This window comes from Gymnoscopelus braueri (assembly GCF_963280865.1).
Source record: "Gymnoscopelus braueri genome assembly, chromosome: 15".
NCBI lineage: Eukaryota > Metazoa > Chordata > Actinopteri > Myctophiformes > Myctophidae > Gymnoscopelus > Gymnoscopelus braueri.
Genome location: NC_137620.1, coordinates 25,267,916 through 25,280,260, shown reverse-complemented (window position 1 = coordinate 25,280,260; position 12,345 = coordinate 25,267,916). Strand labels below are relative to the sequence as shown.

The 12,345-nt window shown below is 44.0% G+C and overlaps 1 protein-coding gene across 1 annotated transcript; it reads left to right on the top strand.

The window, feature by feature from the left end:
• Positions 1-9,865: 9,865 nt before the first annotated feature.
• sstr1b (somatostatin receptor 1b) lies at positions 9,866-10,969 on the top strand (the record flags this gene model as incomplete). The annotated part of the gene is made up of 1 exon (XM_080451312.1): positions 9,866-10,969. The coding sequence occupies one exon, from the start codon at positions 9,866-9,868 to the stop codon at positions 10,967-10,969; it is 1,104 nt and encodes a 367-aa protein (XP_080307438.1).
• Between the last annotated feature and the right edge of the window lie 1,376 nt (positions 10,970-12,345).

Genomic DNA, 12,345 nt, shown 5'->3' with positions numbered 1-12,345 from the left:
GCTTACGGCAATGAAAGTATTGGGCTGGGCGGACAAGTTCGCCTCGGAAAACAAATGAGAAAATAAAAAAGAACTCGCCCCAAAACACACTCGCCCCCCATTCTATATACTGCCGATTTGCCTGTAATACCGCCGGATTTGCCCAGGGGCGACTGTGTTTTGGGGCGAGCGTTTTGGTATTTCCCCCGTTGTTGAGCCACATTGAATGTGCGCCGCCAAACGCAAATTATGTTTTTTATGTAAGTGTTGGCAACCTTCTTAGACAACACACGGGTCTTCCCAACAATAGCGAAGATTAAAGTCAGGGTGAACATGGCCAAATAATAACTTAATAGTCCAACTAGGTCTGAGGAAGCACGCTAGCGTTTTGGGGCGAGCGTTTTGGTATTTCCCCCGTTGTTGAGGCACATTGAATGTGCGCCTCTAAACGCTAATTATGTTTTTTATATAAGTGTTGGCAACCTTCTTAGACAACACACAGGTCTTCCCAACAATAGCGAAGATTAAAGTCAGGGTGAACATGGCCAAATAATAACTTAATAGTCCAACTAGGTCTGAGGAAGCACGCTAGCATTTAGTCTGTAGTCCGCAATCAGGACTGAGAAGCCTTGATTTCCTCAGGGAGGGGAGGGGGCGGAAGGGGTGGTACTGCGGACGACGGGCCGTCTCCCCATTGGCTTAAACAGGGAAGTGTCCCCAATGCTCCCCATTGGCTTAAAGTAGTGAAGGACAGCCAGGACAGCCAATGACAAATAGGTGTCGCGGATGAAATAGATGTCGCAGATGACGATGTCTTTGTAGAGCAGATTGCATCTGCTAAAAAAAGGTACTTTTTCCACCACTTCTTGTTACAGAATATTACAACATTTGTGCCTTTCAATAGGCATGTTGGAGATGCTATTATTATTGTTATTATCACATCCCTCTTTGTGGTACCTGTGTGTGTTACTCATAGACGGGTACGTGACCTATACATATTCATCGCCGTGCATAATGGTCACTTTGACTCACGCATAATGTAGGGCAGTTCCACAATGATTGAGATGTATGAAACCATAATCAGGCGAACGTGTGGATTATAAATCTGACAAAAAGAATGCATCTGCATATATCAGTCCTTGTGTGTACACAGTTTTATGCCAGCATTTTTATTAACAGGTTTTTCACGCCTTTGCGTTGGTCACATTCACAAAGTTCCTCCATGATTAATCATCATGCCATGCATTATGATAGCCCAATTAGTTTGCTGTAGGTTGCATGCTACAGTAACATCATCCATTAGTAATTCACTTCCCCGATTTGACCTGAAAGTATGTTTCAGGTCAGGTCAGGTTTAGCATACAGATGGAATGGAATGCATTTCATCATGGCTGAACCATAAAAAAACTAAAACAGCACAAACAAGCACAAGGCCAACAGTAGGGCGGGCGTAGCTTAGTGGTTAGAGAGCCCGTCTGGTATTCAGAAGGTCAGCGGTTCAGATCCCGGCCCGGGTCTATGTGTCGAAGTGTCCCTGAGCAAGAAACTTAACCCCTAACAGCACCCCCTATGCACTCATCATGACCATCTGAGTAACAAGCTGAAACTGAATTCCCCCCACAGGATTAACAAAGGTCTCCGTTTCTAATATACCAGCACTTATGCATCTTTCAGGTGAATGGGGGATGTGAATTTCAAATGGTTGAGTTTAGCATGCAGCCTACAGAATATGAATTATCATGCATGGCCCGGTTAATCAATAGAATATAGAATAAACGAAGAAAGATTCGGAGAACACAATATCAAATCTCCTCATTATGCAAGTATAAAAACGGTAGCATTCTATATGCATTGTGAGTTAATAATAGGAAGTGGTCCTTGGTGCAAAAAAGTTGGGGACTCCCTTAGATGGCACATGCAACCAATGACAATTGGTTGCATGCAATTTCCCCTCAATTTGTTTGACAAAAGCACCTGAAGCAAAGCCGTGGTGGCCTTATTTGTGAAGTACATCGTCTTATCTCCGAACTCGCACCCAAACAAAATGTATTGTATTTGTATTTTAAGGCTGTAATTCTATTTTCTGCTCTGATGGTTTGCGAGATAAGCCAAATGTCACTAAGATAAGTTAAAGCTTCTATACTGTGGGCCCTATCTTGCGCGCCACCTTACCCCTTATCACTAAACTTGTTACCCATATTTTGCTATTTTGAAAAACATTTTAAAATAGTTCAACGAGCTAGTAGATCGGCTATTTGAACTATTTAAAAATGTTTTTCAAAATAGAAACAAATGGCAAAAAGGTTTAGGGATAAGGGATGAGGGGTAAGGCGGCGTGCAAGATAGGGCCCTGTATGTCATTCTCGCTCGACCACCACACGCTGGTAGTACTGCACAGTACAGTAGATAAGAATGAAACCGTTACGTATTTACAATGGCAGGAGGGTTGAAATCAACTGGACAGCTAAGGCAGAAAGGCACTAAAGCGTTTACAACACATTAGTGCCGTGCACAGAGGCTTATCACCAACAATGCAGTGCGGAGCTACTTGAAGGTGAAGCTGTTTTCTTCTGACAGTCACAGGTGTGTGATAGAGATTGTGCTGCTCTCCTCTGTCAAAGAGGAGTAGATGATTTATATCACACTGCGGGGGTTCCATAGCCTGGTAAACCCTCCCTCCGGAAATCTCATTTGTAATTTATTTCAGGAGTGAGTTTGGCATGATCGCCCATTCTGCAATATTGGCTGTGGGCTGGAGTTGGGCGGGAGTAATACCGTTGACTGACAGCCCCTTCAGCCAATGATCGTTGTTCCCCTTCAGCCAATACGCAGTGCATTTTTACCACCTCCAGACTAATGTGACGCAACGGGACTTTTGAGACGGCCATGCCCAAAATAGGTTGCCTTATTCGGATACATGCGTGTCACTGCCCGCCCCTGCCGGTTTTCTGATTTTTTTTTTCTAAATAGGCTCTGTCATGATTAATTGACCACATATGTGAAGTTAAACAACTAAATTCTATCCAAGCGATATCTTAAAAGTAAATTTCGTGCCTCAAAAAATAAGTTTGAGAGCGTTTTAAAAAGTTGAACTGCCCACAGAAAACAATGGCGGCTCGTTCCATTTTTGTCGGCTGCACTCGGTTCCATTCGGGCTCACTCGAACTCGCCACCTGATTGGCCAACTTTCGCTGTCAATCACAGAACGATGAGCGACGACGCTGATAGGCTCGGTTTTTGGGTAATGCGCTAGAAACGCCCAGACAAGCCTTCATGCCAGACTCCTTCCTGAAATCAAATGGAAATTAGATTCTCCGGAGGGAGGGGCTTTACCAGGCTAGGGGTTCCACTGTGCTCAGTGGAAAAGAAAGGAATGACAGAGGAAGAAGAGAGAGAGAGAGAGAGAGAGAGAGAGAGAGAGAGAGAGAGAGAGAGAGAGAGAGAGAGAGAGAGAACACTGAGTGAAAGATGAGGCAGTGTGTGATGGTAATTAGTTACATCGTGACAAGAGGAGAGAAGAGAATGACAGAAGGCAATGTTATTGTTTGATTTTAAATAGCTGCACGGCAGCACGGAAGTTATTTTCAAACCGGCTGTCACAACAACAATGAAATTGAAACAGAACTAAACTAACGAGACCAAGAGAGATGAGAGAGACAAGATGAGAGGAGCATAGCATGAGGAGGGAAAAGGAGAAAAGGAGAAAAGTTTCAGTGCTATCACACTGAGCAAGTCTCTATCTGTCTTAAGATCAGTCTGTAATCAGTCTGCTGTAATCATGGGATGACGCATGGGGCAGTGTTGCGGTGAATCCTAATACATTGAACACACACATTGCTGGACCCCTCACCCGCCCGCCCGCCCGCCAGTGGTGGAAAAAGTACTCAAATATTTTACTTAAGTAAAAGTATCAATACTGCAATGTAGAAGTACTCTATTACAAGTAAAAGTTCGGAATTAAACATTTACTTGAGTAAAAGTACAAAAGTATTGGTATCAAAATGTACTTAAAGTACCAAAAGTAAAAGTACTAAAATGTTAGAAAATAGCAGATCTACAAGCTCACAAGTGAGCTTGTAGATCTGCTATTTTCAAATAGCCTAGGTATAAAATAGGGCTAAAGTGGTTAATGTATGTTTTATAGTAATAATTTATATCTGAAAAGTAACTAAAGTTTTCAAATAATTGTAGTGGAGTAAAAATAAACATTTGCCTCTGAGATGTAGTGGAGTAGAAGTAAAAGTACTGAAAATTGGAAATACTCCAGTAAAGTAAAAAAATCCTCAAAAGTGTACTTAAGTACAGTACTTGAGTAAATGTACTTAGTTACTTTACACCACTGCCGCCCGCCCACCCACCCACACCCCCCCACCCTGCCCAACAGATGTGTGTGTGTGTGTGTGTGTGTGTGTGTGTGTGTGTGTGTGTGTGTGTGTGTGTGTGTGTGTGTGTGTGTGTGTGTGTGTGTGTGTGTGTGTGTGTGTGTGTGTGTGTGTGTGCGTGCGTGCGTGCGTGCGTGCGTGTGAGGGGGCTGTCTTCTATTCCCACACCGTTGTTTGGTTGGTCGGGTTTGGCAGCGACCCCAGACAGTGACGTTTGGCCACAATCCTCTCTAGACTGCAACCTCTCCTCTCTTACACTACAGGGTGATGTTCTGTTCTCGCGTGCCCAGCAATTCCATACCATGCTCACAACAATGGCAACCTATGCTCCTTAACCGCACTCTGAAGGCCGTAATTGGAAGCAGAGTGGATGGAGCCGGAGCGGAATGTACAAAACTGCACAGTGAGTCCCACCGTAGGGTTAACATATAGACAGTCACTGTCGGATTGGGAAACATTGTATGTCCAAAACCGTTGCTTTTCAGGAAACTGAAAAAAAGAATCGGTGTTCTGATGTATTCAATATAGTTATTATTTAGTCACAAGCTCTTGTTAATACTTTTTATTGGTTCGATATGTATAAAACGTACACAGACCAACTACTTTCACTTTTAATTAAAAAAATCTTTCAAAACTGCTAAAATAGACGATCTACAAGCTTACTATTTTGGCTGCTCTTGTGTGACACTCTTGTACGATGAAGTTGGGCATTCATTTACAAAAAAAACATTAAAAACATTAAATATGGAGAAATAAGGTTTCTGCCCGGCAACAACGATACAGAGCAACACTGTCTGTTGAACGTGTCCTTGTGACAACTGAGCGGATCCATCTGATTCTTTGTGTAGATCTGTTGGCAAAAAACATGCGCCTGTGGCTCATGCAATATGGGGACCATTCACAATGCCATGGTTAATGTGGGATATTGTGGCTACGGATGTTACATGATCAGAAACATTGGAATGTTATTATCTGGAAAAGTATGGGTTGTTCAGCAGAGTGATGGGTTATCAAAAACAGACTAACTAGCTTCCCTAATAGTAGTTATCGATCAGTCCGTCCCGTCCGTCCGTCCGTCCGTCCGTCCGTCCGTCCGTCCGTCCGTCCGTCCGTCCGTCCGTCCGTCCATCCATCCGTCTACCATATGTATGTATGTACAGTACGTACGTATGTATGTATGCATCTATCGATTATATAACGTGAGTAGATGGTACCTGTCTCACTTGTTCTACCTACAATATCATTAGTGTTGTGCCACTGTGTGTATGTGTGGTTGCGGTGGGTAATCACTCTCCGTTCCTCCCTTCAGTTCTTCCATCTTATCTCCTAATAATGTCTCCCAGCGTGACAGTGTCCACCCACCCCCACACACACACACACACGCAGCAGATGTAATAACAGATATATGTACGGTACATAAGGTGCATGGTTTAAGGAAAATATCAATAAAATGAGGCCATTAAAAAGCAGCAGATATAACTGTGATAGAGTATACAGTCATAAAGTCACATATAGAAAAATAATCCTGTGTGGAGGCCTGTATCATGGGGTAAGCCTGGTGACAGGCTGGGCTCAGCTCATGTTCTACAGTCTGCATGGTAGCCAGGTGGTAATTGTTCAGAAATGTGGTGGTATAGCTTTGGATGCATCAGCAGCTCTTGACGGGCTGTGGCCGCAGTAGCGGCATGAACAGATTGTTGACTGGGGTGGTGACTGTCCTTGATGCTGCTAACCCGTCCTTTACTGGCACATTTTAGGCCTTGGTTAATTGGCTTAAAAGGATGTTTTTTCCCCATGCACCCTCAAATGGACTGACCTTTGTTGAAAAAAGTATGCAGTTCATTGGCGTTTTTATTTGCTCTTTACTAAGACAGACAGTTGAGACCATGTAGGAGAAACAGACAATAGGAGAGCTTATCAAGAGACAGTATAGGGGAGAAGACAGACATTAGGAAAGCTGAAAGGGAGACAGTGTAGGACAGTCAGACAGTAAAGCTTTGAGGGAAACAGTGACGGAGACAGTGTAGGGGAGACAGACAGTAGGAAAGCGGAGAGACAGACAGTGTAGTAGAGGCAGACAGTAGGAAAGCTGAGAGGGAGACAGTGTAGGAGAGACAGACAGTAAGAAAGTTGAGAGGAAGACAGTGTAGGAGAGACAGACAGTAGGAAAGCTGAGAGACAGACAGTGTAGGAGAGACAGACAGTAAGAAAGTTGAGAGGAAGACAGTGTAGGAGAGACAGACAGTAGGAAAGCTGAGAGGGAGACTACATTCCTGTAAGTTTGCCTGTGTTTTTACCACCTGTATAAACACTATGCACTACACAGTAAAATGTTAATTTAACTCTGTAAGTGTAAAAATGGAACCTCATGGATACCCTGATTTCACTGCGTATATGGACCAAGTTAAACACTGACGCTCAATGTAAATGTACATAAACTGTACATGGCCTTCAACCTATGTCAACAAACAAACCCTTTCTGTATGCAAGCTTGTGTACATACTTGCGTACTCCACTCTGCCAAGGAGTTACAGTAGATCGCTCTGAAATATGGTCTTACAGTATATTAGTGTATAATTGGGAGTAGGGCTGCAACTAATGACTATTTTCTTAGAGATTATTCAATCAATAATTTTTTGATAAATTGAATAATCGAGAAGCGGGATTAAAAAAAGTTATTTTATACTTCGTCACACAACAGTGTCATGTCTGTGAAATTAGACTATAAGCTGTATCCTATTTCTTTTTACTTTTGACCTAACCAACATAGGGATCGATTATCAATTGATCATTTTACACACACACACACACACACACACACACACACACACACACACACACACACACACACACACACACACACACACACACACACACACACACACACACACACACACACACACACACACACACACACACACACACACACACACACACACACGATACAGTTTATGGTTTCCACTGAGAAAGTAAATTACATGTATGTGCCGATAACACAGACTTGTTCCTGTTTTTCCATGTACCCGTAATATGATAGTGAATGCATTAAGCATAAATCTATTTTATATGCTGATGCCAGCCTTTTTATTCCCCTCACGATGTTTTCTGAATAATGTTTTCTGATGACTTTTAATGAGCAACAATTCTACCCACTTTCCATAATGAAATAAAAGAAAAGAAAATGACAGAAAATAGCAGTTTGGAGTCCAGCCACGGACACAATTATCCGTCAACTCCCTAATGACTTCTCCTGTCTTTCTGCCCTTCTTGTTGTTTCTTCAGACAGGGTGTATGAAGGAGGGATGAAAAAAGGGAGGGAGGTGAAGAATAAGTTGGAGGGAGGTTAAGATAAGAGTGATTGAGGCAAACGGTTTTTGGAGTTTCTTTCATTTGTTTTATATTTTTTGTTTTATAAATTAATTTATATGGTGAAGTGTCCTAAGTGTCTGTGACTGTGTCGTGACCTAGAAAACCTCTATAAAAGTTTGTTTGACGTTATTATGATAGAGAACAGCATAGCCTTACAGAATTTTTGTTTGTGGGGAACCTCATTAGAACAGGATTGCACAGCACAGTGTTCATTTTCTGTCTGTGTACCATGGGTTGGTAGTTCTTGCGAATGGGTGTCGGTCTGTCGGAGCTCGTCCTGACGTCTCTCTGCATCTCTCTGTAATTGGACTGGAGATACGCTGTGACTCGTACCTCGGTCTCGCTTGCGACACAGCACGCAGATGTGATTTTCTCCTCTCCGTACCTTTTGTGTCACTTTTAAATTTTACAGAGCACCAGGCGTGGCTGCTCATAAGCTGCCACAGTGTCCTTCTGGCATTGGGAGTAGAGTGCAGAAATATAATTTACGGCTGTCACGATCAGGAACTTTTAGTTGACAATTAATAGACATGTAAATAATTGTGAATAATAATTTAATTGTGTTTTTGGCATTGAACTTGGAACATGAATACAAATTCTATTTATGTTTTGTATTTGTAAACAAAAAATACTACAGGGAAGATATGAAAAATAACTTAAGTATACAGAGCCTATAACTGAAATATCCAAATTATTAACTGACAACAGGCCATATTCTCAATATTTGTATATGTTCAAAATGTTAGTGTATATAAATGATCTGAGCTGAATATTTGTTTTCAATGTTTTGCGCAAAAAGTCAAAAATAGGCACACCAGGTTGAAGGTGACCTTTCTTGCCTACCTACAGAGACTGGCTGGGTAAAAATGAGTGAAACAGGAGAAAAGCGTGGACAGCAACGTGGAAATAATGATGGAAATATTACTTTTATGTTAATTTCATCCAGCGGTTTTTCATACAGCTAAATTTAAACAATTCTAACGATTATGTAATAATTGTGACTTGCCTAATAGAACTGTGGTCTGGTTGTATCTGTCGTCCTCTGAACATCCAGGTGTAGAGACATCACAGTGCTTTGATATCAAACATTCTTTTTCTTTTCGTTTCTCCTTTTCTCATTTTCAAGTCATAAAATGCACTGGAAACATCAATCATTTTCTGTCTTGAATCTATGCTTTGAACCAGGATCTATCAGATTTTGTTCCTGGATGCCGCTCAGACATAAACTCACTGATCGTCTTTTATTTTGTGTTCTTTCTAACAGGTTCCCTTGAATTCAGCTGAAAGAAACCGGGGATGCAACATATATACTGGGTGAAGAGCCTCGACCAAAAGCCAGCAATTTCCCCCCATACTTATCTGGGATTTGTGATGTCAGAATGACCACCCATGAGATTCTGCCACCCCGTCATTGAAACGTCACAGGAATTCACTGATACACCCAGTGCTGGGCTCCGCTCAACTAGCAAACGACACCCATCCAACCTGACCTGAACTCGACGAAAACTCCCGTCCTGTACTTTAAATTGTGGAAACACCCCATTTCAATCAGCAGATGGAATGTTCCATCTGCATCTGTTCTGTGTAACGGAGCAGTTGCCAACAGCTTCTCTCTGGTTCTGATAACGCTCCTCCACTCACTACCACCTGCAACAGATGGCCAGTGCGTAAGTTTATTTTTGAATGAATTTGGAACATTATACATTCGGCGTGCCAAGAATTCTGCAGATGAGAGCGTATAGGTGCCTCTGGACGCAAATTGCCTCAGTGCTCCGGTTGAGGAAGCTGAGGGGTGGGGGTGGGGTGTGACGCTCAAGGCTGTAGGGGCTATTGAATGAGAAATAATATGAGTGAGAAGGAAAGAGGAGACGCTCAAGGCCTCTCATTTAGTTTAGATTAACCAAATCCCTGTACCAGCTGCAGAGAGAATAGGCAGAATAACAGTTTAATTCTGTCTCAGGGCACCACCACCACCCATATCCAAGAACGAGGAGTACGGCTTATTTATCTAACACCCACTTGTGAGTGGATTATAAAAGAAACTGATGGGACTTTAGCACTGTTGGGTACGATTGCACCGCAAAGAAACGTGTACCACCTAGCCTCTCAGGGACGGAAAAAGTAACCCATTCACAATGGATTTCAACAGGAGTCAGGACGACGCCTATCCCACGGGGTTTCCCTACAACTCCAGCATTGACTATGAGGATTACTACCAGGAGCCAGACGCAAGCAAAATAATCATCCCCTCCATCTACGCCCTGGTCTGCTGCGTGGGCCTCACCGGGAACGCCATGGTCATCTACGTCATCCTCAAATACGCTAAGATGAAAACAGCCACCAATATTTACATCCTCAACCTGGCCATCGCAGACGAGCTCTTCATGCTGAGTGTGCCGTTCCTGGCCACGTCGGCAGCCGTGCGCCACTGGCCCTTCGGCTCGCTGATGTGCCGCCTGGTGCTGAGCGTGGACGGCATCAACATGTTCACGTCCATCTTCTGCCTGACGGTGCTGAGCGTTGACCGGTATGTGGCGGTGGTGCACCCCATCAAGGCGGCCCGGTACCGCCGCCCCACCGTGGCCAAGGTGGTGAACGTGTGCGTGTGGGGGCTGTCGCTGGTGGTGATCCTGCCGATCATCATCTTTGCCGACACCGTCCCGGCGCAAGATGGCGCTGTGGACTGCAACTTCCTGTGGCCCGAGGCAGGCTGGTCAGAGGCGTTCGTGGTCTACACCTTCCTGCTGGGCTTCCTCCTTCCCGTGGCGGCCATCTGCCTGTGCTACTGCCTGATGGTGGCCCGGATGCGGGCCGTGGGGCTGAAGGCGGGGTGGCTGCAGCGGCGGCGGTCGGAGAAGAAGATCACACGCATGGTGCTGCTGGTCGTGGCCGTGTTCGTCCTCTGTTGGATGCCCTTCTACATCGTGCAGCTGGTCACCGTGTTCCGCCGGCCGCCCGACCCCATGATCACGCAGCTCTTCGTCATCCTCAGCTACGCCAACAGCAGCGCCAACCCCATCCTTTATGGCTTTGTGTCTGAAAACTTCCGGCGCTCATTCCAGCGGATCGTGTGCTTCCGCTGGGTGGAGTCGGGCCTGGACGCCGAGCAGGTGGACTACTGTGCTGTAGCGCTGAAGAGGCAGGCGTCGTGCGGGCCGCCGGAATTCCCCAAGGACTGCATGGCGTCTGACATGGTGTTCCGAAATGGAACCTGTACCTCTCGCACCACCACTCTGTGACACTGAGCCAGGATTTAACTCTAGTCTAAAACCTAGAAACAGGAGATAGGCTCCTGCCCTATGAGTCACATGGCTCAGCAAGGCTTTCTTACTTAGAATCTAGAGAAACAAGTACGGGGGAGAGTGCAAATACCGGGGATGAGACCAGCTTTCTGACAATCTGTGGGGATGGAAAAAGTCTGATACTACAGTAAAATATCATGTATATAAGATTAAAGTTTAGATCCCACTATAGGCTGGTGCTCTGAGGTGCCCTGCTGTACAGCACAGGAGAATGTAAGTGCTTAGATGTTCAAATGTCAAAACAAATGTTCGTTACTTGCGGAGCTTCGACAAAAATGTGAGACAGCTGCCATACTGTATGCGTATGAAAGAGGTATTTTAAATGAATTGTCCTTCACTAGAGGTTTCCACGTGACTTATGAATATTTATGTCTCTGTGTATTTATGTATTGGCTGTATCAATATCAGTTCATTTTTTATCAGTAAATGTGTTTACAGTTTTGGTTGTACAAGCCCTTGAACTTAAAGCTTTGGTGTTGTTTGAACTGCACAATGAGCGCACTAGCTGAATACAACTTAAAACCGGTTTCACAGCTATGCTTTCTCACTTCTTTTCCATGTTTGTTACCATAAAAAAATAATCGTAGTGGCTCCTGTGTAAAGTTATCTGAAATAAATGTTTAATTTGGCTGTTTGATCTTTCTTCAATCTGATGTACTGCATTCATTGCTTCTTTTACTGTGCATACGAAATTCAACATAATGCCTGTCAACAGTAATTGTAGCTATTCATCCAACAAGCATTGCCTGCAACCTTATATGAAAGGAACTTGAGTTGAGCATGCCGAACTCCTTTGATCAAATCTTTCTTCAATCAACCTCGGAGGACAGAGCTACTGTCCCAAGTTCACACGGTAGCTTGTCCCTTGAGAGCAGGTGTGATGAATCTTTCATTTGAAGTTGGCGAAGCAGAACATTTCCTGGACGCACGCACACACACACACACACACACACACACACACACACACACACACACACACACACACACACACACACACACACACACACACACACACACACACACACACACACACACACACACACACACACACACACACACACACACACACACACACACACACACACACACAGTGTATGTACAGCACTTAACTGCTGCAAGACATCCGAGTCATGTTGTGAGATACAGTGCCACTGTGCCAAGATTGAAAATATTGACTTAGCCGCAAGGGATCTAGCATATATAAATAACATACAGACTTCACAGCTAAATGAAATCACACAGCAAGGCAATAGATAACCGCAATCAATCACACTCTAGGGCCCACAAGTTGCCAGCGGCAACTGTCCTATCGA